We start from the raw sequence: 26,127 nt of genomic DNA, 5'->3' as shown, positions 1-26,127 counted from the left end.
GCTTTTTGGACAAAATAAAGTAATCAAAAAAGCTGTCTTTCCCAGAGTATCTCCATTTACCCAGTTCTGTATAACATTGGCATACAGCACCATTCCACATGAAGTCTGATGTATGTGGCGTATCTAACACATCCCTCTGAAATTGTTCATCAAAATGCCTTTTTGTTACAGCCTATTTTGGACAAAACCAGTTATAACAAACCTCTTATTTAAAATGCAACTTTTGAAATGTTTTGACCTTGAACTTCTCAGTTTGACAACATTGACATTTAAAGTACTGCATTTCAGCTCGAATTAAATTTTATTTAAGTTAACCCTTAAACTCTAACAAGGGCTAACACGTCAAGGAATCAATTTAAGGTTTTCAAAATAATACATTCCGGTAGACACCAGTTTAACAAACTTTTTCGTGGTCTCAGTGCGTAAGAATTTCAAAATGTTTTTTTCCTACCAGTTCTAGATACAAAACCAAATCTCTAAGAGGTGGGAAAACATTTTCTCCTGGGCAAGAGAGAGAGCAATCATTATGGTGGAAACATTTATAAATCAAGGACTGAAAGATGAGATCTGTGAAGATATTTCACTACTAATTCCTGCATATTCACAAGGAAATTGATACCAACGTGTCCTTTGCATCCCTAAATAAATAAGAAACTACATCCAGTCCCTTGTGAGACCGACCACTCCAAGGTCCAGGCTGACAAGTGTGTTTCTCACACAGCAAAGGTGGCAGAAACACCCTCACTATAAAAGAAGAAAAATCATTGTAAGTAGGTCTCTTGAAGTGTTCAATCAACACAAAGTCCTTCAGAGATTTGTGTTTTTACATCCATTTACACAACTGGCACGTCCATCTCTGGCGCCTGCCGTATACACTACATTTCTTGAAGGACTGAGCACTGCTGTCTGCTTTTTCAAATTAATTTTAGGTAACAAACGCTGAAGCTTCTTCACTGTAATTTCAGGACAACCTGACTGGGGTTTATTTGACAAACAACACGCTGTACCCCAGCGCCGCGCACACCAGCGTCACAGAAACCACCAGGCCATGTGCTGTGTGCTGCGTCACTGTGAGCCAGTGCCCACCCCACGCTCCCCACACTAGAAATAAATCACATTTATATGACAACTGTATATTTCGTGTGTGTGTGTATACACACGTCCGAAAGGGAGGGCTGGGGGGGGGGACCCCTCGGCTACACCCCGCAGCGTCCCCCCCGCCCCCGGGCGCGACCCCGGGCACCCCTCAGCTACCGGCCGCCACGGCACCGCCGGTCGGACGCGCGCAGAGGGGGGGCGCACCCGCCCCGCGCACCCGCGCGCCGCACGGGCGGCCCCGCGGCATTCTGGGACTTGTAGGCCGCGGCGGGTGCGCGCCCCGCGGGGGCTGCAGGGGGGGGACTACGAGTCCCAGCCGCGCCCGCGCTGCCCGCGGCCGGCAGGGGAGGGGGTGGGGGCTGGCGGCTCGCCGCCGCCCGCCCCGCACGCCTTGCTCTCACCTTGGGCGTGGAGGGGAGGCGGTGCGCGGCCGTCGACGCGGGTGACTCGCCGCCGGGCTGGAAGGAGGCAGCGCCTGGAGGTGAGCGGAGGGCGGCCGGGCTGGCGGAGGTGAGTGGGGCCGGCGGCGGAGGGGTCCCTGCTGAAGGGATCTCTCCTGAGGGGATCCCTCCTGAGGGGATCTCTCCTGAGGGGGCGAACCTCGCCGTGAGGAGCGCCGGGTCGGGGTCGCGCTCTCCCGGTGCCTGCGGCTCCAGCGCGGTCATCCCGGGCCGGGGGCTGGCCTGGGGAACGGGGAGGGGGGGGAGGTTCTCGCACGGTGCTCCCGCTTCTCATCGTGCCTTCCCTGTTCCTTTCGCCCCTCTCCCCGCCGGCCCCTGCCTCCTCACCCCTCGCCCTCCCTGCCGGAGCTTCGTGGGCGAGAGGAGCGGTTTAAAAGGCACTTGTCGTGGCCGCGGTGCGGGGCTCGGCGCCTTAGCGAGGCAGCCGGGCTGCGCTGCGCCTTCCCCCTAACGCGCTCCTTGACGCCCAGGGGCCGCCCGGGCTGCGCGCAGCGCCCACGCTGCTGGTAACGGAGAGATCCACGCAAAACACCCCGGCTAACTTGCAAAAGAAAAATGAAAGGGGAAACCAGAGGAAGGCTGAGAGATCAGTCATTTCCTCGTCTAGTGACTGCAACCCTCTGACTTTAAGCTACGGGCTGTCAGTTTAGGTCAGAGCAACTGTCTGGTAATAACAAGAAATAACCGCTATGTGCTTTGTTACGAGCTTCACCCCAAAGATCTTCAAAACCTTTCCAAAACCTTGGTTGTACTATCCCCCCTCCTCCCAATTTTCTGGCAAAGAATAAGACTGTGGCTTTCCTTATGTCAGTATTCTTCAACTGCAGGTCTGCAAACTGTGGGAACGTTTTGAACTCCTTAGAAGGGATCAGTGAAAGCAACCAGGAAAAGCCAGCCAGAAAAGTAAGTAGGCTTAAATTTGCTGTGCTGGTGCCCATACTGCTATTGCAAAACTTTTAATTGTCTGAACATTGAAATACGGTTGGAAGCTGTTTTAAGGATGCTTAAAAATTTCAGATAACCCAAATGGCTGTTGCAGCAGGCTTTTAGACATAGTCCAGGAGTAAGAAAAAGGAAAAAAAAAATAAAAATTACTGCCATTATTTCTGCTGATGACTCAGCAGAATGTACATTCATAGTTCTTCATATCTATCTAAGTAACACAGTCCACACACACACACACAATGTCAGGGGTTGGAAGGGACCTCGAAAGATCATCTAGTCCAATCCCCCTGCCGGAGCAGGATTGCCTAGACCATATCACACAGGAACGCGTCCAGGCGGGTTTTGAATGTCTCCAGAGAAGGAGACTCCACAACCTCTCTGGGCAGCCTGTTCCAGTGTTCGGTTACCCTCACCGTAAAGAAGTTTTTCCTCATATTTATGTGGAACCTCCTGTGTTCCAGCTTGCACCCATTGCCCCTTGTCCTGTCAAGGGATGTCACTGAGAAGAGCCTGGCTCCATCCTCATGACACTTGCCCTTTACATATTTATAAACATTAATGAGGTCCCCCCTCAGTCTCCTCTTCTCTAAGCTAAAGAGACCCAGCTCCCTCAGCCTCTCCTCATAAGGGAGATGTTCCACTCCCTTAATCATCTTGTTGGCTCTACGCTGGACTCTCTCTAGCAGTTCCCTGTCCTTCTTGAACTGGGGCCCAGAACTGGACACAATATTCCAGATGCGGCCTCACCAGGGCAGAGTAGAGGGGGAGGAGAACCTCTCTTGACCTGCTAACCACACCCCTTCTAATAGACCCCAGGATGCCATTGGCCTTCTTGGCCACAAGGGCACACTGCTGGCTCATGGTCATCCTGCTGTCCACTAGGACCCCCAGGTCCCTTTCCCCTACGCTGCTCTCCAACAGGTCTGTCCTCAACTTGTACTCATACCTGGGGTTGTTCTTGCCCAGATGCAGGACTTTACACTTGCCCTTGTTATATTTCATTAAATTTCTCCCCGCCCAACTCTCCAGCCTGTCCAGGTTCAGCCATCAGATCTTAAGACTTGGGGCACTAAACAGCCGTCAAGTATTGCCTTTTGTTTGGAGCTTCTAGTCCATTGCTGTGGTTCAAATCATATCTAGCACACAGCTCTTCATAGGTATAGCAGTCTCTCCCCAGGGGTGCAGTGTTTTTAAGAACTTAAATATTCCAAAACCACATGGGAAATTGGTTATTATTTAACATGACACTAAAATTTGGACTTGATGATCTTAAAGGTCTTTTCCAACCAAAACGATTCCATGATTCTATGAAAGTCACGCAATACTGAGGCACAGATCTAGCACATGGCTGCAATACCGTTGTTATTTTGCTAATAACTTGAGAAAGAAGAACTGAACATGTGTTTATCTGCTTTGACTATTATTATAGTATAGACAGACCATTATTGTCTTAAACTACTATTTATTTGGACCGTAGCTGTAGCCTCTTTAAATGTGACGAAGACTTTAGTGCAGCCCATGGATTGCTTGGAGAAGCACAGAGGCCTTTGAGCTCCTTTGCCTCTCTTGGTTTGGCTGATCATCTGCTAAAGTCAACCCTGTAGCAACAACGGAATTCATGACTCTGGAGCCTGCTGATGTTTTTTGTGTCTCGAGTAAGTTTTCCCCTGGCGAAGACAAGCCTTGCCCTATGTTTTGGTGATTTTTTGTTTATTCCATGTTTTCTCGGCGTTAGGCCTCCCCTGCGCAGGCTGTCCTAGCCATGCTGGTTTGCTCAGCTTTAACTTCGGTTATGCCAGTTGTTACCAGCCTAAGGGTCAGTGTGGTAGTAGCAGCTACAAGTAATGTAAACTTGATGGGATTGGGCTGCATTCAGAATAATTTGGGGAAATAATTAGGCTCAAACTCTGTCTGATTAAGCTATTAAGGCTTAATATATCATTGTCCCCTAGTTCCCAGTTTGAATTCACAGTGACTGAAGTATTTATATAATGGTAACTTTCGTAGCAACTTCTTAAAGGTACCCAGACAGTTTCTCAAATCATTGTCCTACATGGTAGCGTCAGACCTTTAGCCGAATAATGGAAGGCCAGTGGATCTCAAACAATAATGAAATTACAATGACACTGTATCTGTGCATGCACAGTAGATGTCGATTTGATGATTAAATCAGAGTATGCAAAATTCCTAGGAAGAGCTTGTGTTACTTCAGCTGTCCATTCTTCCTGCGCTAACATTAGCACACGGGGAGAAATTCAGAAAGTCTTTCATTCCTGTCTACTAATTATACCATCTTCTCTCCGACATTGAAATGGATTGCTTTATTTCACAACTCAAGGTTCAGTAGCTTTCATGAGTCCTCTCATTTCTTCATACTAGTTACTTTTTTTCTGAATAGCTTTATACAAGGGTCTTTTGGTGTCTCGCAGGCATTTCCCATGTTTTTCTGTCTGATTGTTTGGTAGATCTATAACTTTTAGCACAAGGAGACCATGCTGAAGCTAAAATTCTCAAGCTCAAATCAGCCTATTGATTTCCCAGTTAAGTTTAATGAATTAAACACCTTCTTTATCGTGATATGTTTCCTTCCCTTGATCTGTTAGCCAGCATAATGTTGTCCTGCTAGATAGTATTTTTTGATAATCGTTCTTGGTAGTATTTCTTAATACGGCTTCAAGACCTGCCATTACTACTGTTTTATAATTACTTATCTATAGCTTTTTGTTCTTCAGAAGTACAGCAGCAGCGAAGTTCAGATCTACTAGTTATTTTCCATCTGTCCAGATAATGAGAATGTCTGTTTGTCTATAGCTGTGTCAAATATTCCCTTGGGAACTTTTATATGAACATACGGCTGTAAGTTTGTGCAGGCAGTTGAGTGGGTTTTGCAAGCCAGTTGCATTGATAAGATTTAGATTTTATTAATGATCGTAAGAGTACATATATTAACAAGTGGCCTATTCTCAAAGATTTTCATTAACTATATCTTTTGTTTTGTGCAGTAGCAAGTTGGGAAGACCTTCAAGCTGACAAACAATTGATTGCCTTCTTGGGAGTTGATTGCCTTCTTGGGAGTTGATTGCCTTCTTGGGAGTTCTTTGACAATGAATGTGTGTTTTCACTGCCTGAGTGGAGTCTCTTTCTCCAGCCTTTGCTGAAGAATTCTTACCAGTTTTGCTCAGGTGGCAGATCAAGTTTTGCTACTCTGCTCTGACTGTTGTCTACTATTTTGTATGTCCAATTTTCTTTGTTTTTTTTGGGTTGTTAGGGATTTTGGGTTTTTTATCTAATTAATAGATTTTAATCTATTAATCTAAAACCTGAGACTCTGACACGTAGACTCAGCTACAGCTAAGGTCAAATTGTTCATTTTAATTTATTTTATGGAAATCAGGTTCTGAGGCAGGTGTGAGACTTCTGAGAACTCCTCAGAAAACCTCTCTTAATAAAACATGGACAGAAATTTCCAATCCCAATCAAAGATTGCAGTGTCTATTGTTTGAAACATCCTTGTCGGAGTTCAGTCTAGTGGGATCAGATCAAATTGAGCTGGGTAGGCATTACAAAATTTCAGTTTTGGGCACCTGGTTTTCATAGAGCAGAATTCAAAACTCCCTATACCATCCAGGAGAAAACTTGGTTTGCTTCTCTGAGGTACCCACAGGAAACACTGCCTGTTCCTGTTCTCACAGAGCTCGGCTAAGCTCAGGCATGTCTGAAGAGTCATGTCAGGAGCAAAACCACAGATCTTTCATAGATACAGGCGTCCATAATATCTTCTCTAAATACTGAAGTTTTGCTGTTGCTGTCATAAGTTTATGGCACAACATGGTTAAAGTCCTTTTCCAGAGAAGGCTAGACCTGAGTTCAATTACCACTTCAGCATGTTGGGATTTAACCCTGCATCTCCAGCTTCACTAGGATAGTGCCATAGCTACACACCTTTGACATAACATTGTTTTCTAAGCCCTCCCTATTTCTTTCAGGTTTACTGGTTCTTTATTTTCTGTCTCTGGTCCATTTCATTGTTCAATTTGGAGTTATGCACTATACTTCGTGTCTGCTTGTTTTCAGTTCTGTAGTATGTGTTGCTGTTTTTATTTCTTTGCCAGTTTCATGTTTAAAATCAATGCTTATGATCTTTTTTCACTATGGCATTGCAATGCTATAGATGGTGCTGTATTTGTGTCCATATAGCTGTACAGATGACCTGAGCCTTTAACTTACTACAGATGTAGTTAGTCTGATTTTCTTTTTCCCTACTTTCTGGTGACATTTGTTTCCTTTGCATATGTGTTTCTGAGGAAGGAAGGTTCTTGCAAGGAGCAGTCACCAGAAAATTACTCAATGAACCTTTCTTCATTTCATTTGATGATCCTCAGCCCAGGCACCCTTATTACTCTTCCAGTTCCTTCATGATGGCACACTGGTTTAGTGTTAGCCATTGCAGGAATCCATTCATGCTGGGTTGTTTTGGCAAACACACTTGAACAGTCAGTTGAGGAAGGTCATTCCCACTGGCTGGAAATGGCCTTCAGAACATGAAGCAACACCCTTAAGTATGCTGGAGACAGGAAAATGCTATTGGTTGGTTAATATAATCTTAACCAAGCAGCAGTTGCATGAATGGGGGACAGGATCTGTCACAAGTCACGTCCTACTCACTGCTCATGTAGGATTTGGTGTGATACCTAGCACACAAGAGATATACACAGAAAATGTGTGTTATAAAGTAGCTGCCAAGAATGAAATGTTTCTTCCAAGTGCAGATCCTAACATGGATAGGGAAGTTGAACTTCTCTCTCAAATCTAGCAGGAGGAGAGTTGCAGCTTGGTTAAGTAGTTATCGTTACTACTTTCCCAGATAGTGTCTGCCCTATGCTGAAGTTCTTTGTTGCCTTTGTCAGAAGCAACAGTTCTTCAGGAACTGGCGATGGCTGTAGCCTGTTCTGCAGAGGGACATATCCTTTCAGAAAGTGTTAGGAAGAGAGCCTCATAGAGGATGCTTGGAGACATTTCAAAACCTCGTATTAGTTAAGTCAGGTAGTTACTTGATACCTTGTTTTCAGCAGTGAAACCGGAATATAAATTTGTAATCCTATCCTAAACGCCCTCTTCTTCCCTCACCCCACCCCAGTCATTTCTTCCTGTGACCACACTGTGTTTTAGTATCCTTCAGCTTCCCCTGTGGCTTGAGAGGTTTGCACTGTAAACACGATGACTGAAATGATTCTGGTTGTAAATAACAACCTTCTGCATTTTTTTTGTTCTGTTTATTTTTAGCTTGATGCAGCACTTGGGAGGCTAGTGATGTTTGTAAACAGGGTTGATGAAGCAGAGACAGAGAGGGAGGACTCTTTAGGTGGCTTGTCTGCTGAAGGAACTGTATCATGTAACTTCTCCCTTCTGCACAGACACTTGTTTGATGTCTGCTTGTTCCACTTTACTAGAAAAGGCGAACCAGCTGCTGGAGGTCATTGATGCACTGAAGTCACATGAACTGTAGAAATTATTCTGAGTTAGTTTGATGTGTATGCGTGATCTTGGTTTATGTTCTCTCCTCTGATCATACTGGAGCTTTACAATGAAGACTGCTCCAACAAAGTTTTTGACAGTGGATTGCACCTGAAAAAAAGAAGCTAGCTAATGATTACCTGTCCCTGCAGGGTTGTATATCCTTATCAGTTGGCTCAAGCATGACAAAGGGGTCATCAGCCATGGTACCATTCTGATTAACTTATCTGATTTCACTGTCACTAGCTACTGCTGTTGGATTTCAAAAGGGATGAGGATGACAGATTCAGACCCAAGGTCACTAAAGACACAAAAAGCAGTAATAAGAATGATCTTATTTCCATGGGTTCACATGGTCATCAACGTGTTTGCACTGGAAACAGAAGCCATCTCTTATCTATATCTGACAGAGAAGGACACCAGTGTTGTGCTGCTCAAAGTGCTCCAGATGTTTGTCTTGTGTGGAATTGATTAAACAGCTCAATCATCATAACAGGTTCCCAGAACATTCTCTTGTTGAAAACAAACATAAGATTGCTGATTGGTAAGATATACCATTAAGATAATAACAAAGTCATTAGTCCACAAAGTAAATCTTTAGAGGCTAAAGTATTTTTTGGCAAGGAACATGAAATATAAAATACCCCTTATCAGTTACATAATCTTTTTTTAAATAGGTCTAATTTGTTACTGTTTTCTGCGATAAGGATCTGTGTGCCTCACATGTTGCTGTTATGCTCTTTTCAGTGGGTAAGATCAGTTTATTAGAGGAAATAATATATATCGTATTGAATATTGATAAAATATATCATATTGAATCCAACAGCCTGAGGAAGGCAAGGCTGCTGCTGCAGCAGCAGCAGCTGTGTTGTTGTTCCATATGCCCAGGTCCAATCGGTATCAAGGCTGAAGATGTATTCCCAGCAGGCACACGCACACAGAGCACACATATACATACATACATGGCAAGCCACACAGATTACAGACAGACGGCACTTGACAGCCTCATCCGCCTCCCCTCTCTGGCTGAGCAGGATGGAGGTCCACTAGTGAGAATATATATACATGTACCTACATATATAGAGATACCCACACACACATATGTATGTACAAGGTGGATCCCTCCAGCAACTGGGCTCAGACACAGCCTGCCCAGTAGCTAGCTCCTGCATCCCAGTGTCCCCAGTTGCTGGAAGCTGGGCATATGAGCCCTCAAGACCGTAGCCCCACTCCAGTTGCTGGTACAGGCGATCACATGTGCACACACATGGCTAGCCAGGACTTCCCAGGTCCTGTAGCTGACCTTCCTGTGCTGCTCTGGACTTGTGGAGATGAGCCTTTGATGGGCTGATGGCTCCTGTGACGGACCTGGAAGTAGCCCAGCAGGGTATTATCCAGGCTCTCAGTCCTGCCTTTTTCTCTCAGAGCAACTCTGTGGGTGTGCGGAGAAGCTTTTGTCACACAACCCAACACAGTTTATGTAGCCATCTCGCCTTTCTGTGGTGAGTAGAGTGGAAATTTTGCCTGTCTAAAAGCTGCATAGGAATTCAAGGTCCTGATTTTTATTTTTTTTGCCAAAGGTTCACCAGAAAGCCTCCTGGAGTGGATTTCTTAGCTTAGGACCTACAGAAATAAAATTCTTACTTCACAAGTTATTTCTAAATTTGTGAAGCTTTACATGAAGGCTACAGCTCTAAACCATCTATTCATTAGTGGATTTAGTGGGAGTAGTGGAGAAGGAATGAGGATAAGTGCAGTCCAAGAAAATTAGGAGAACGCATTCCTTATGACTCCACCCAGTCATTTTACACCTTTGTGCTTGTTTAGTATTTCCGGCTTGGTATAATTTTATAATCGCTCAAGGTGATAAGTGGAAGGGCGTAGGGGCACTGGGGAATGAGGCCAGAGAGGAAAGAAATGAGAGAAGATGTGGTTCCTAAAATTGCCTCAGTTTTTGTGTCTAGCCTCTTCAGACAGCAGGAGCAGACCTTGCAATAACTCTGCTTTTCAGTGTACATTTGCGAGAGCATATTTTACATAGAGTGGCCGTATTTCCACCAGCCATTTGGCTGATGGTGGTCACCTGTATTTGTAAGCCTAAAGATACAAAATACTTCATCAACTTTGCAGTTCGTGATCAAACTTGGAATTCCCCAGCACAGATGTGTTTTTCTACTATAACACTATACTAGTGCTGTTCAGCCATGCTTTTCCACTATTTAAAGCAACTCTGTGTTGAGCCACCAGAAGAAAGGTTTTCTGCTCTTTTAAAACAGGCAAGTCAATGGATCTGCCACTGACTCCCCCCGTTGCATCAGGTAGTTCAGATACATTTGGGTTAGATACACAAGGTTAGGAGCAAAAGTGTAATTATAAGCCTATTAAAGCTGCAAAAGTCACACAGTACACTATCCTTCATGTCTCCAGCTTCTTTTTTTTTTCTCCCCATAGTCATATTTTGAATCTAAGGAACGGCCACCAAATCATTGTCCTTATAAATTTTATGGCTGCATTCTAATTCATGTGGACTGGATAAAAAATTGTCCTCTACAAGAATCAGCGTAGATGGCTTGACAGCTCTGCTTTATCATCTAAGACTGGGAAGAGAAAGTACTTAATTATTAGTGATAGTGTTATAAATTGATGTTTGCGTCACTTTTTTTTAACACCTTCGATTTGATAATAGCAGTAAAAACATAAGAACAGGCCTTTATCAGTCAGATAAAGAATCGCCAACTCTTTAAGTCTTTCACATACAGCTTTAACTACTTCTGCTCAACTCTTATCTGGCTGATAAGATTAATGGCAGTGTTTCTTATAGCTTTTTAATTTTATTCTTGCTATGGAGTTCAAAGGTTGTCCGAGAGCTGTATTCCACTATTAATTAAGACTCAGATGCCTAGAGATCACCTTTCTCTCCCTTTGGGTAAAGGTCTGGGAGTTTTCAGAAATCATAGTGGTAAGTTTTGTTTTCATGAAGATGATAGTACCTACTTTTGCTCTTCCTCGATGCTGGGAGTGAAGAGCAAGGCTGAATTTCCAAGCCTTGGGTATCTTTATTGGCAATTTGTCATACTGCTGTTCAGCAAACACTTGAAGAGACACTTCAACCAGTCCCGAAATGCTGCTGTTGTGCTGTTTTGTGGACAATGCGTCTCATCTGTTGTAAACACCAGCATCTCAATCCTTGCTCTGTGTGTGCTTTTGCAAAAGAGGTGGATGATATTAAAGACTTTAGTCCTCCTTGTATTATCTACATCTTAGTATTCAAAATGATCATCAGAGAACATGATTATGTAGGGCTGTTAAGATGAAGTTGGTGACATGACATGGAATACAGAAAATTAGGCATCCAGCTGTGGTTTTGGGCTAGATTTAGGACCTCTTGTAACGGCTTGTGATTTGTTCTCTATGTTCTGGTATCCACTGTGAACCATAGCTAAACACAAGATCCTGTTGTATCCTCCATCAGGTTTACCTTTGTGTTAGATGGTTCCCATAATTCAGTGCAGTATAAATTCCTTGTTCAAACAGAATCAGAAATGCTTAATCTACAGTTTAAAAACCTTCAAACTGAGTGATGGTGAAACTGAGGTTGTGACCTCTGGTGTTTCAGACTAACACTTGCCGTCATCTGGATAACTGATTTACAGTTGAGCCCTGTCCAGTTAGTCAAATAAATCCGTATCATTTATTTCATCATGACAAACAGAGGCAGGGCTGAACTTGTCTTGTTCTGTACATGCTCATAGTACCTGGAAGAGTCTGGCCATTCGTACAGAAATGAGAAAGGAACTGGAGATCTTAAGACATCTCCACCGTCTAGACTTACATTACAAACTTGTGTGGCTCTTCCAAATATTAACCAATCTGCTTGAAGCTTAACAAAATTGAATATGGAAAGTATGTATCCCAATCAGGACCTGAATTGTTTGGGGTTAGCAGGGGGCTCTTGTCTTTTGGAACAGGAAGAAGGGGTGCATGCTTTTAAAACCTTGGATAGAAATGTTTTGATATTATATTCTCATTTTATTGGAACAGTTTAGCCAAAACCAAACCTCTGAACTGATTTGGTTTGTGCCTTTTGCATGCAGCTGTAGTTTTCGTTTGTTCTGATTTGTTTGAGTGGGTTTTCTGTTTAAGACTGATTAAAATTGCTTCTTAATTTGTAAATGAGGCTGATGTTGCCAGAACACACCAATTAATTACTGGAAAAGATACATTCTATGTGAACAATGACATCGGGACCACTATGGATTCACAGAATGGTTGAGGCTGCAGAGAGTACAACCCCCCTTCTCAAGCAGGGTCACCTAGACCAGGTTGCCCGAAACCATGTCCAGTCAGATTATGAATATCTCTCAGGATGGAAACTCCACAACCTCCGTGGGCAGCCTGTTCCAGTGTTTGATCATGCTTGCAGTAATTTTTTTTCCTTATGTTTAAACAGAATTTCTTGTATTTCAGCTTGTGCCCAGTGCCTATTTACTCCTTGCTGCATCAGGTATTTATATCCATTGATACGATTTCTCTGATGCTCCCCCCACCCAGGCTGAGCAACCCCAGCTTTCTCAGCCACTCCTCATATGTCAGGGCCTCCAGTTTCTTAATCATCTTTGTGGTACTTTGCTAGATCCTCTTAAGGATGCCCATGTCTTTCTTGCACTGGGGAGCTCAGAACTGGACCCAGCACTCCACATGTGCTTCACCAGTGCTGAGGAGAGGGGAAGAATCACCTCCCCCAGCCTGCTGGCTGTGCTCTGCGTAATGCAGCCTCAGATGCTGCTGGCCTTCTTTGGCAGAAGGACACGTTGCTGGCTTATGTTCAAACTTTTGTCCACCAGGACCCACAGGTCTTTTTCTGCACAGCCACTTTCCAGATGATTGAGTCTCCAGTGTTTACTGTCGCGTGGGGCTATTATTTCTCCCAGATGCAGGACTTTGTGCTTCTCTGTGTTGAACTTCATGAGGTTTCTGTCTGCTCATATCTCCAGCCTGTCAAGGTACTTCTGAATGACAGCATAACCATCTGGTACATGAACTGCTCTCTTCAGTTTTGTATCATCTGCAAGCTTGCTGAAGGTGCACTCTGTGCTATCATCGGGGTCATTAATGAATATATTAAATGATACTGGCCCAATGTATCAACATCTGGAGTACTCCAGTAGTGACTGACCTCCAGCTGGACTTCATGCTGCTAATCACAACCCTTTGAGCCTGGCAGATCAACTCGCTGTCTGTTTAGCTAGCCCATACTTCATCAGTTTGTCTTTGAGGTTGCTATGGGGAACAAAGCCTTACAAAGCCTTGAAAAATACAAGATAAGTAATATCACTGATGTTCCCTTTTCCACCAAACCAGTCATCTTATCATAAAAGGCTATCAAGTCAATGAGGCATGATTTTTTCCTTCATAAATCCATGCTGACTACTCTCAATCACCTTCTTGTCCTTAACATGTTGGAAAATTATTTCCAGGGTTAGTTGTTCTATCACCTTCGCAGAGATTAAGGTGAGGCTGACCAGCCTGCAGTTCCCTAGGTCCTTCTTCTTACCTGTCTTGAAAGTGGGAGTGACATTGGCTTTCTTCCAGTCCTTAGGAACCTCCCCAGTTGTCATGACCTTTCAAAGATAATTGAGAGTGGCCTCGCAATGACACTGGTCAGCTCCCTCAGACCTCATGGGTGTGTCCTGTCAGGTCCCATGGACTTGGGTATGTCCAATCTGTGTAAATGTTCCCTTACCTGATCCTTTTCCATTGATTTAAGTTTTCCTTGCTCCAGACTTTCCCACTGGTCTCAGGGGCTGGGATTGCTGAAGGCCGATCATACCAGTAAAGACTGAGGCAAAGCTCATCTTTCACCATGTCCTTTGTCACCTTTTCAGTAGAAGGCCCACATTTTCTATAGTCTTCCTCTTGCTGCTGATATCCCTGTAGAAGCCCTTCTTGTTGCCCTTCATGTCCTTCTCCAGATTCATCTCCGGGTGGACTTTGGCTTTCCTAACCCTGTCCCTGCATGCTTGAAGTGTCTCTATATTCTTCCTGCGTCATCTGTCCTTGCTGCCACCTCTCATATGCTGCTTTTTCATGTATGAGTTTTGTCAGGAGCTCCTCGTTCATCTGCACAGGCCTCCTACCAGTCTTGCTTGAATTCATTTTACTGGGGTGGACCATTCTTGAGTCTGGAGGAGGTAATCGTTGAAAATCATAGAATGGCTTGGGTTGGAAGGGACCTTAAAGATCATTTAGTTCCAACCCCCCTGCCATAGACCAGGTTGCTCAAAGCCTCATCCAGCCTGACCTTGAACACTTCCAGGGAGGGGACATCCACAGTTTCCACAACAAAATCAGCCAACTTTCCTGGACCCTTCTTCTCTTCAGGACCATATCCCATGGGATTCTTCTAAGCAGGTCCCTGAACAGGCCAAAGTCTGCACTCCTGAAGTCTGGCGCTGTAAGCCTGCTATATGTCTTGTTTCTCTCAGGATCCTGAACTCCACTATCTCATGGTCACTGCAGCCAAGGCTGCCCCCAGGCTTCATATTCCTGACTGGTTCTTCCTTGTTTGTAAGTATCAGGTCCAGCAGAGCATGTCTTCTTGTCAGCTCCTTCATCACCTGTGGTAGGAAGCTTATCGTCATGGCACCTCAGAAGGCTCCTGGATTGCTTATGTCCTGCTGTGTTGCCCTTCCAGCATATCCTAGGGTGGTTAAAGTTTCAGTTTTGCTGGCTAGAAGTTAATACACTAGGATTCATGGGTAGCCCACTGTCTGTAACAGGGCAAGATGTGAAGTAGGAAGTGGTATTTGTGGGGAGGTAGACATAGACATGAAAAAAAAGTGCTACAGATGTTAGTGGCCAAGCATACATCTTAGTATGGATGGCACTGCTGTAAATATGGAATGAGATACATGTCATAATGTGGAGGTGAGGGAAAAAAGAGCTGCTCAGATGGGAATTGCTGGTAGAACGATCCCATTCTAATGATGACTGGCTCAAAATCTGCAGGCAGGGGGGAAAATCATAATGCTGAAAGTTACAATTTACAATAATATGAGAAAATCATTCACAAAATGTCATTCAGGCTTCTCGGTGAATTGAAACTATGGAAAGATGTAAGAGAAGCTTAAAACATGTTTCAGGAGTACAAAGGTAACAAGCTCTGATAGCACCCTTGTTTGGAAGAACAGTATCGTATCAAGTTTTAGGTACCTTATTACACACGATAAAGTTGAAGTAAATCTTGAACGTGCTTAAAGAAAAAATTATAATATCAGTAAAAAATATCCTTTTGTGACTGACTATATAGGGAAAATCTTGCTTATGAAATAACAAGAACTGAAGAGATGCTAGGTCATGTCTGTCCTGGAAGGTAGAGGACAGCAAGCCCTGCGTGGAAAATTCCAGCACCTTCGTCAGACTGAAGGCTTAGGAAGCCAAATGAGTATTTCGCTGCCAGGCAGACTGTATTTGCTGAATCAGAATGTGGGACTAGTCACGGTTAGCTTTGTCTGAGTGTTTAGGTAGCAATTTGTTTAATTTCTGCGTGGTAACCCTTTTCTAGGAAAGTATTGATGTACAGCTAAAAACAAAACACCGCTGGGTTAGCTCCCTTGGTTGAAGGCAAACACGTGCTTAAGTGACTTGCTGGACCTGAGCCCAAGGGCCTTGTTCACAGTTATGGCTCTATTTCCCATTGCACTCACGTTCTGTCATCAAATGTAGCACTAGCCAGCATCTCTGCTTAACGATACAGCAGTCCTGTCATTTTGCTCATAATCTGGAGTTCTGTTTCTTGCCTGATATTAATAGAAGCACCAACATGGCGCAAAGGAATTAACAGAGTATCTCCTAAACATGTTAAGACATTTATGGCATTGAATCAGACAGACAAATAGATGTTGCAAACCTTCTGGCTAGTTTTAAAATTGTGACTCCTGTTTTAGTGGATGCAGGACTGAGAACAGCAGTAAGTGGCATATCCACTGAAAGAATAATTTTTTGGAAGTGGTGAATTGTGCGTCTTTGAGATGCTGTCTGGAAAAACAAGCCTCTGAAAGAGAGGGAGGAGAAAGCAGGTGGATGGATGCAGGAAACAACTGGGCACCTGGAAGAAAGAAGTGGCTTTCTCAGGGTTAAAATTGGAGTTCTGTCTTTTGGAGATGGATGTGACAGTTTGTGAGTAAGCAGGAAGTAACTCAGCAATAAAGTAATCTCCCTTCAGCGCTGACATTTCCTTTGAAAACTGAGGAGGGAGAATCCAAATAAGCATGAATATAACCTTCCAATTTTGTTTCTGCAATTATTTACAGAGTAATTAATGCAAAAATTTTCTTTACGTAAGAGAAGTGTACGTTAATGGCTTCCATACAGTAAAGATTGTGAGTGTGGTTTATTTACTTACTGCTGTTATGGACTATCGAATTAGTGCTTTTAAACTGCATTCACAGTTCTTGTCTCTAGCCTCAAAATACGTTCTTTGAAAGGAAATGCCAGATCTGAGGTTAAAAAAGTAACCAAACTTATCTTGTCTGCAACCAGATTTTTCAGTGGAGACTGTGGTACTGTTCTTCATTGGCTCCTGCTCCATGAGGACAACTATGGAACATGCTCAAGAACATGAAGCACATCTTGAGCAAACCCAGAGGTATTGTGTGGAGAGACCAATATATAACCAAGAGCTCTTGCAGGGACAGCTGCACAGACGAGAAAGAACACCTCAGGCTTTAAGGCAGAAGATTGTACATTTTTGTCGGTAGGGGTTTTTTTCTTATCTTAATTTTATTGATTAGAAATATTCTATCTTAATTCATTCATGCACATAGCTGGTAATCTCTTCAAAGAAATTTAAAAGATAAAAGCAGTAGTTCTACTTTGATTATTCAGCAAGACTGTGCTGAAGCTGTATATGTGTTTTTATATGTTAATGTATAACTATATTACAAAATGTTGGATAAATTAGTGAAATTGCTTTCACCAAAGTGCAAAGGAAAAATATGCAGCATAGGAATGTGAAGTATTAGTCAAATCATGTGACATGAATTCATAAGGCCCAGAAAAATATCTGTCCTTTTTACGTGGAAATACTTACGGCCAAATTTGTGCTTCACATGATCCTTTCGAGGAAGAAAAATGGAGATGTCTGACAGCTGTGTAGAAATCTAAATTATTAGTCTAATAAGAACTTAATAGAGGCATTCTGTAGCTTTTAACTAACTGCCTTGGAATTTAAGTGTCATCTGGTTAGACAGAAAATGTCTTTAACTGTGCAACTCTTGCTCTGTGGTACCAGAGGACACTGAAGAGAAACTTATTCTAGTTAAGTTCTCATTAGCTTTACATTTATCCATGCTTCATTTGCAGAGTTGATTCAATTTCTTGCAAGAACCTTGTTCTGGAAGACAACAAATGATTTTTGCATGACTGCTTGTCTGTAAAATATTCATGTTCACATGATTTGACATTTGGAGATTTGTTTTGGTTAACGGAATGACCATTGTAATGGTAATAGCACCTATTTCCACCTCAGAAACCTTGTTTGGCCTGAATAAAAAATACTGGATCAAAATCCTGAGCTATCACTTCTTGTGATTCAATCTGCTTAAACATGGAGAAGTTGGATGGCTCTAGTTCCTCTCTCACTTGTAGCAATAAGCTTCTTCACTGTGCAATTTAGTCCTGTGAGAATTCAGAAACGTTAAAAATCTCTGCAGTTGTCTTGCACTTCCCCTACACAGAAATGTTGGATAAATTAGTGGAGTTGCCTTCATCAAACTGCAAAGGAAAAATGATCCGAGTGTTGTATTTTTATCCAAGGTTAAACTTTCTTACCACAGTACAATCAAAGTGTGATGCATGGCAGTACTGGATAGAGGTATTTATTTCCTGGCTCTATCCATTTGTCATGAGCCGGGGTTTCCAAAGGTTAATAACTCTGCTAAGAGAGACAAGGATCAGTGTTGCTGGCTTCAGTGCCTTTCCTTTCAGGTTAAAGAAGGGTTATGTTCTCAAATAGCCTGAAAGTTAGCCTATCAGTACCAGTGATAGTAACAAGCATTAGTAAAATAATAGTTTAAAAAAAAGCATAATAATATAAAATGTTATAATCAAAAAAGTATAAAGCACACAAATAGTAAATACAAATAGGAAAAATCATTGCAAAGTACTTTGATGAGTGAAAACCGCTATCAGAAAGTAAGTTGTCCTCAGGGGATTGTAATACTAGGAATGATCTCAGCAAAAACTGTTGTGTGGCTGCTCTATCGTGCATGGACTTGAACAGTTTCACTTCCCATTGACCTCCAGCCTCACAAGACTCTGATTCTCTTCTCCAGTTTCATAAGGTTGGTGAACAGCAACCAACATGTGATAAAGGGCTAAATTAACTGGAGTCATAGTTGTTTGTGCTTAAGCTTTTTCCAGAAATTACTGTCATCAGGGTTCTGAGCCTGCCTTTAATGGAGTTGTTTCCCTGCACAGGGATGAAAGACAATTTTTTCGACCCATTTGTCCCCTGCTAATGTCTAACTTTTTCTTTCTGCTTTGTCTTTTCAGTTGTTCTTCTAAGAAAGCCAAATCTCATCTTTACAGTTTCTTACCAATTTTAAAATGGCTTCCCCGTTACCCAGTGAAGAAATACTTATTAGGAGACATTATCTCAGGTATAAGCACTGGGGTTATGCAGCTTCCGCAAGGTCAGTATCTCTCTGGGTTTATTTATCCTCTTTGCGTTTTCTGTGTGTGCTTTTATGATAGGGCTTTGCTTCCTGCACAGGTGCTCATGAGAATAGGATGTGTATTTCAGGTGTGTGGGTGGAGATCAGTATAGTGTTCTGGAGACCTGCCCATAATGATGACTCCCTTAAAACTGCAAGTCAGTGATAGGCAGCAAACTGTAAAAGCAGCTTACCTCTCCGATTAATGCGGACAGCTCTTGATGACAGAACAACTTTTCACAGTTTAAGTGCAGGTCTAAACCTTTGCTGAATGCACCCAATTATTTTGTGATCTCCTCATCCTGAAAGTTGTAGCAAATTTCCTACAGAGGGTAGCAGTATCTAATAGACATGATGTGTCAGGAGAGCAACTGTTGCAAAGTAACCAAACTAAATTCAACCAGAGAAGAACGTGCAAGAAATCAGAGACCGATTTCTCTTTCTCTCTTAAGGCTACAAGTCACCAGTTTAAGCTGGAACCAGTTTAAGTAGTGGGCAATGATTTACACGGTGAAAATAAATCAAAAGTATCTTCTATAACAAGATGACAAATCTGTGGAATTTCTATTAAATTACTTGGAGGTTTCACCCCAAGTGGAGCCTGGCCCTGAAGCAGGAGCAGGCTCTCTGGTAGATTAAGAGAAAGCCAGTGTTCACTGTTCTGTTCAGCTCTTGGTGACTGCACCAGTGGAATCTTTTGTTCAGCCTGACACCTCACTATCAGCAGTTTCAGAACTGCTGTAGGGTTAGAAAGTGACAGCATTTTTACAGCAGTATCATTATGGGCTGCCATCACTGCTGTGGGAATGGCACCTTTACAACAGCTGCCACTGTCCCAGTAGATTTCCCTAGGAGGTCTTGGAGTAGAGGGAATTCTTGAATTTGTGCAGAGCCCAGTCCAGAGGAGTCCTCATGCTAAGGGTAATGTAATTAAGCATATATAAGTTTACTTGCATTTTGGCTTATTTCATGTTTCCACCTCACTTGTTCCACTTTAGGCTGAGGCAGATCTGAAGAATTAATCTGTAAATCCAAGAAGCCTAGATTTTAATAGTCAGTAACCCATTAATGCAATGGAATATCCTAACAATCTGTGCAGTTGACTTCTTTATTTCTGTAGCTTCCTGGTTTTGTACCATTTTTTATAATTAAGGATATTTTTTCTTAAAAATATAATAAAATATAAAAATATAAACAAATATAAAACATAAACAAATATAAACATCAACTTATCTTAAACTGATAAGTAATGTGGTTAACTGTCAGGCAAATCTGTCATATACTAGACACAAACATTACCGGTTGTGTACTGAAACACAGTTTATGTGATGACCGGATAAGGACGCTAAAATTTAAGTGGTCAGCAGTGAACTTTATACTTAATTTTGTGACTTTCTTTTAAACTAAACATTATTCTTTCCTTTGGTGACTGCAGACATGCCCTTGAACTGCTCCTATCTTTCCCTTTCTAAAAAGACAAAGGTTGAACTTTTATTTTTCTGGAATGGATGTAATTGTAGCAAGCATGAGTTCAAAGCAGCCTAGGAATCATTCCAGGCAGAACTACAATGACCCGGGTGTTTAAGCCATGAACTCCTCTCATGTCAATATATCTTTATTTCCTTGGCACGGACAACCTTTAAAAATGCCAGTACAAATGAAAAGGAAAAGGAATAAAAGGTTCAGATCAGGAACTTCACATGGACCCACCCTCCTGGTTTTGAAACCACTGGTCTTCAGTTCTGGTCGCTTGTACAGTTAAGTTTACCACCATATTAAAGGCCAGGCTGTTATAGTACAGGGTGTTCTGCTGATACTCTTGGCATGAGAGGTAGCCCCTGGGGCAGAGAATATATGCGGGATGAGTTTCAGAAGTACTTAATGAAAAGCTCATTACTGCAAGAGAATAAACGATATCATCAGTCCAGTTCTGATAGGAATACAAATTCTTGGTTAGGACTCAGACTTAGGGCATGAGCAAAGCCATGTGAGCTATTACACTGTGCAAGAGTGCTTGGATGACACAGAAGATCCCTTCCTGGTTTTGTTCTTTTGTGGTAACCTGATGCTTTGTCTCTCAATTTAAAAATAAATTAATTGGGAGAGGTGTTTTCAAGTATCACTAGCTCTCTGTGGTGAGCGAACCATTGCTTCCTTTTGTAATTTGCACTAGACCCTTGAGCGTTTTGGTCCAAACTTGGACCAGTCTGCCCAAGTGTGGTAAGAACACACAGCTTCCTCAGGTGTCATGAGTCTGCACTTGCAAAGGTGAATTGGAGAACCAAGCCAATCCAGGATGCAGGATTTTCTTCTCGAGGCCCATTTATTCAGTTCTGGCGTCTAATTCTCATTAACACAAGCCGTGTAGAACTATTGATTTTGCTGGAACTGCTTACGTGCCATATCACGTGGTGCACACAATTTGCTTGTGAGCCTGGTCCCATGATAAGCACACGCTCAGTCACGCAGAGGGGGAGCACCGTGGGAGATGTCTCTCCCTGACCTCCCTTAGAGCTGTTCCCCCGCAGCTCCGTTGCTGTGCTTGCCAGCCCCACCTACAAATGGGAATGACATGGATCGCATTTCCACTGTGTGGAACTGGACAGGGCTTAGTAACAAAAAGGACTTCATTTTCGGGGAGAATACCAGACCGTATAAGCTCTGTGACCTTACAGATCGTAAACAATGTTTCCCTGCTTATTTTACATGTTGGAGCATGTTTTGCAGACACATAAACTGTTACATCATCCCACTCCTTCTGGGATGAGGGGGGAGAGAGAAGGGAAGTGTTTAATCAGTCATGGATTACCATGAAGATCATGTCTGATTAGAAAAGGAGGAGAAAAAACAAATGTATCCCACTGGTTATGGGGTTTTGGAGTTTTGGGTGGTTTTAATTACATTCTTTGACAGATGAAAACGAAAGCAACAGAAAGTGGTTTTGGCTATTACGAAGTACTTCCAGCCACAAAGGCAAAACAATGAGCGCACGGATGCACAGATGTGCGTACAAACATGCACGCACACACCTGCAGTGCCTGTAATTGGAGGCACATGGTTTCCTGACTCAAACCACTCAGGTTTCTAGGCACTGCCCTGCAGTATTGTTCATATTAAAGAGTATTCCCTGCAGGACTTCTTGTTTTTTAAACCTGTGATATGTCACTAGATTTCCTATTAGGTGAGTTCAGTTTTAGTAGGCTTAAATCCTTTTGCTTCAGATGGTTTCTTTCTGTTGTTTGCCTAACATACACATTTGTGTCTGTTTTCTAGGTTTAGCCTATGCTTTGCTGGCAGCTGTTCCCCCGGTATTCGGCCTATATTCTTCATTTTATCCTGTCTTTCTATATACTTTTTTTGGAACCTCCAAGCACATATCGATAGGTATATCTGTATGGATAAATGGAAGTCTGTCTGTGTGCGTGTGTTTAATATTAAAGTTGTAAAAAATAAAACTGGAGAAATAGAAAGTGTAGCTGTTTTCCATGAATTCAAATTGAAGTGAATAGGAGTAAGACAAATGTGTCAAACATTAGCAGTATTTTTTATTGTTAATTTATCCATCCTACTTAGGAATAAAAGAGCATCTTTTATCGGATTAGATCTAGAAATGTGTACTGTGAACTCCTGAACTGTAAATTCATCACTGTAGTCAACTGTCTATGTGGCCAGGATGAATCTTTGATTTGCATAACAGAAACTGAAATAGAAAAAAATTATCATGTTCACTTACCATAGACGTGTATGTTCACTATCTAACCAACTTTAATGGTGCAGATTTCGGGACTAAAATATACAGTATTTAGGTATAAAACTCTAATATAGTGTAATTGCACATATTGCTTATTAAGAACCATTCCTAAAAAAAATCCCACCAGGATTTTAACCAGTTTTTTTCCTCTCCCTCTTATTTCAGGCACCTTTGCTGTTGTTAGTATGATGATTGGTGGTGTTGCTGTGAGAGAAGTGCCTGATGAAATTATTTCTGTAGGCTATAATTCTACTAATGTCACAGATTCCCTTGAATATTACTCTGCTAGGGATGCCAAGAGGGCACAGGTAGCTGTGACTCTCGCCTTTCTTTCAGGAATTATCCAGGTATGTGCTTGCAGTCTGCTCTAAGGGCAAGTTCAGATGCTGCTGCCAGACTTGCAGTTGCAAGGGGCACTGGGTCATGGCAGATCCCTTGTCAATAGACTTGTGCTTCAACACTGCACTGTGTAGAATACAGGCTGCTTCATGGCAGCCACATAACAGAAGTGGGGAAGGATACACTGGAGGCAAGTCTTTGTCTGGCGTCTTGGCTTGACTGGGAAAAATGGGACCTGCCCCTTTTCATTTTTTCCTATCCCATCAGAAAAACTCAACCTGATGTTCTCTAATCTGTCCATAAATGCATACAAACACATATGTTTACCCATATTGCACATTGCACCTGCCAGTGGCATGGAAGATTTGGTGCATTGATGGCTACTTACTGAACTGTGGCTTTAGAAGGACCAAGTTCGGGTTTGCCTGATCTGGCTTAGGCATCAAGGCAAGAAGGGGTGTCCTGTAGCCTGTTTGCTATATAGTGCTGATGTTCAGGCTGCAGTGGGAGTCACATGGTTAATATTTCTCCTCTTCATTAGTTGTGTTTAGGTCTCCTTCGATTTGGATTTGTAGCCATCTATCTAACAGAGCCTTTGGTTCGAGGATTTACTACGGCTGCTGCGGTTCATGTCTTTACTTCTCAGTTAAAGTATCTCCTTGGCGTTAAGACTAACCGATACAGTGGACCCCTCTCAGTTGTATATGTGAGTAAATACATTTACTAAACATGCAAATTCTGCATTGTCTGGATCTAGTACTTAAGCCTTTTCCTATTTTTTTTTAATTATTTTGGCAGTAAGTAGAGTAATGCTTCAGTATTATAAACTGGGTATGAGGTCTTTGGGTGCTGTAGCAATATGTGAGCATCTTAAAGTGCAGCTTGGGTGCGACTTGATAGATCAGCACAGTCTGAGATGGGCAGCAGATTTTAGGATTCTGCTAAATGTAGTTTTGTAATGAACAGATAATGTTCGTTGAAGCAAGTCTCTTGCGCCTCATGGGAAAATGTGCTACTAAAATGCTTCACTGTAGATGAGACATGTTTTGCAAAGCTAGGAAATGTTATTCTCGGAACCTTGCCCAGTCTGTATTTCTTTAATTTCACACACAGTTCCTGATGTGAGTATTCTTCATTTCCTGTTTGTAAGCTGGTTTTTAGTGTACTTGGACACAAAGTGCTGTGTCATCATAAATGTACCTGTTCTTTAGAGTAGTGGGAAAAACTATTTTGAAAGAAACTCAGTGTGAAACAGTGCTATATATCGAAGACCCTAAGCATTGAAACTGATTGTTCAGAGCATGTAGGGATCCAGTACTTGACATAGCTCATAGCCTAATCTTCCACTCACCTTCCGTCTGACACATAATGATGCAAGAGGACAGAAGAAAAACCATGCAGTGTAAAGCTATGATTTGGTTAGTATGACTTAAGTAAAACCAAAAGCTCTTGTTCACTTGAATTTAAAGTTGACAGTTGTGATCTGAAAAAATTGTATGGATCCCATGCAGTAGATTATTTGTTTAAGGGGACATTTCTAATTGAAATCACAACCAAAGCTTTTAAGTTTATATGAGCATTACTTTTCTTGCTGTTATGAACAAGCAGAGTTGAAATGCATCTCAATCTGAATTGCCTGCCAGTCTAGGAAGCCCCAAGCTGTTACCACAAAATCAATGGTCTGATTTTGCAGACAAGAACTCCTGAGTGGAAGAATAGGGAAGATCACAGATATCTGTGAAAATTCAAGCTTTTGAGCAGATTGGCTCAGCAATAACGAAGCTTCAGGATTTTGACTACATGGAGGCTATAGAAATTACTTTGTGGAAATCTGTCTTGCCTATTTGTGCAGATATAACAAACCTTTTGGAAACAAGGCTTCACTAATGATTGATTCCTAAATTTGCTGTTTAGTTCACTAATCTGGAAACCAGACATACTAACTGCGAAGCAAATAGGAGGGCAGGTATACATTCAAGATGTCTTGATAGTACATCTTGAATGTATAATACACTGATAGTTGCTGTAATTTTCCTTCTATCTAAAGACAGATATGTAGATCTTCTTTCAAAGACCTCTTCAGAGGTTATTTATTTATTTTTATTTTTTTAAATGCAGTGGAAGAAGGAGAAGTAATTGGTAGGGGAATCACTTACCCTCTAGCAACTTCTGTGTTCCAGCAAGCTTTCTTTCCTAACACCCTTTTAATAGTGTTTTCAACTAAAAGATATTTGGAATAATGGCCAGTTCAGCAGTGTTGCAAGATCACTGTTATTTAATCATATTGCTATGGTAACCTCAATGGTTGTCTCAGCAGCTTTATCGTTTTAGAATGGTTTATGCAGCTCTAAGTAGATGTGACTTGCCAAAGAATATTTGAAGGTATTAGAAGGAGTTTGCATTTATTGCTTTCAGGTAGCTGCCAGTATGAAATATGTGTGAAAAGGTTGAGGATAAGAGATGCGGTTTAGTTTAGACTCTTTCCCCCGTGATAGTTTTTTCTCCAAATTTTTGCCCCATTTGAGGAAGACTGATATTATAAATGATTGCAAGTGCATCTCCCTTACTGAGATATTCTGAACTTGTGTATTTCGTGGGAACAGTGGGGATTTTGGTGAGGCACTGGTTCACTGTGGTTATAAATGCAGAATAAAGCCACAGCTGAGCAGTACTGTGTAATTTGCTCTGTTGTGGCAAATCTCCATGAAGATTATGTTTTCTTAGGAATAATTATGATACTTCTGTTGTGTTGCAGAGTATAGCTGCTGTGCTTTCGAAAATAACAACAACCAATATTGCTGCATTGATCGTTGGATTAACGTGCATTGTTCTGTTGTTGATTGGCAAGGAAATCAATCTCCGGTTTAAGAAGAAGCTCCCAGTTCCTATTCCTATGGAGATCATTTTGGTGAGCCAGTTGTGAAATTCTATAGCTAAATTGTATAACTATTTTTAAGCTGTAGAAACAATCTCATTTTCTGTCGAGTCTCATTGAGCTTTAGAGTAACTTCTGTTGAACATAATTCATTTGAGGCTTGACCCAGCTGAAGGTTTGGATACTTATAAGGTTAGGGACTGACGTGCCCAAGTTTTAGGCATAAAGTCCCAAAGAAGAGTTGAAAACCCAGTTAAACACCCACAGTCCCCTATGGCAACGGGTAGGTAGAGATTTGTTGTGAAACCCACTCTATCCTGGAGTTCCAGCACCTGAATGGTTCTCTGCAAGACACGCCTCTGAGTGGCATTTTCCACTTGGAGTCCAAGAGCTCAGAACTCCCTCCTGAAGGAAGGTGCTTACACATGC

The 26,127-nt window shown here is 42.2% G+C and overlaps 1 protein-coding gene across 7 annotated transcripts in view; it reads left to right on the top strand.

Moving 5' to 3' along the window:
* Window positions 1-1,445: 1,445 nt before the first annotated feature.
* Window positions 1,446-26,127, top strand: part of SLC26A5 (solute carrier family 26 member 5) — a 40,338-nt gene continuing 15,656 nt past the window's right edge. For 2 of the 7 annotated variants that reach the window (XM_068402523.1, XM_068402530.1), the window contains exons 1-9: window positions 1,446-1,608; window positions 2,387-2,462; window positions 3,982-4,159; window positions 16,560-16,773; window positions 18,573-18,712; window positions 22,007-22,117; window positions 22,650-22,831; window positions 23,365-23,529; window positions 25,579-25,731. In XM_068402523.1, coding sequence (XP_068258624.1) covers window positions 4,123-4,159; window positions 16,560-16,773; window positions 18,573-18,712; window positions 22,007-22,117; window positions 22,650-22,831; window positions 23,365-23,529; window positions 25,579-25,731 — 1,002 coding nt within the window. In that variant the 5' untranslated portion in view covers window positions 1,446-1,608; window positions 2,387-2,462; window positions 3,982-4,122. Of the gene's footprint in view, window positions 1,609-2,386; window positions 2,463-3,981; window positions 4,160-5,506; window positions 5,687-16,559; window positions 16,774-18,572; window positions 18,713-22,006; window positions 22,118-22,649; window positions 22,832-23,364; window positions 23,530-25,578; window positions 25,732-26,127 lie in introns of all 7 variants that reach the window. The other 5 variants (XM_068402527.1, XM_068402524.1, XM_068402528.1 and 2 more) reach the window with 5 other exon arrangements.

Source organism: Nyctibius grandis, chromosome 5 (genome assembly GCF_013368605.1).
Source record: "Nyctibius grandis isolate bNycGra1 chromosome 5, bNycGra1.pri, whole genome shotgun sequence".
Classification (NCBI taxonomy): domain Eukaryota; kingdom Metazoa; phylum Chordata; class Aves; order Nyctibiiformes; family Nyctibiidae; genus Nyctibius; species Nyctibius grandis.
This window is presented reverse-complemented; position numbering and strand designations above follow the sequence as displayed.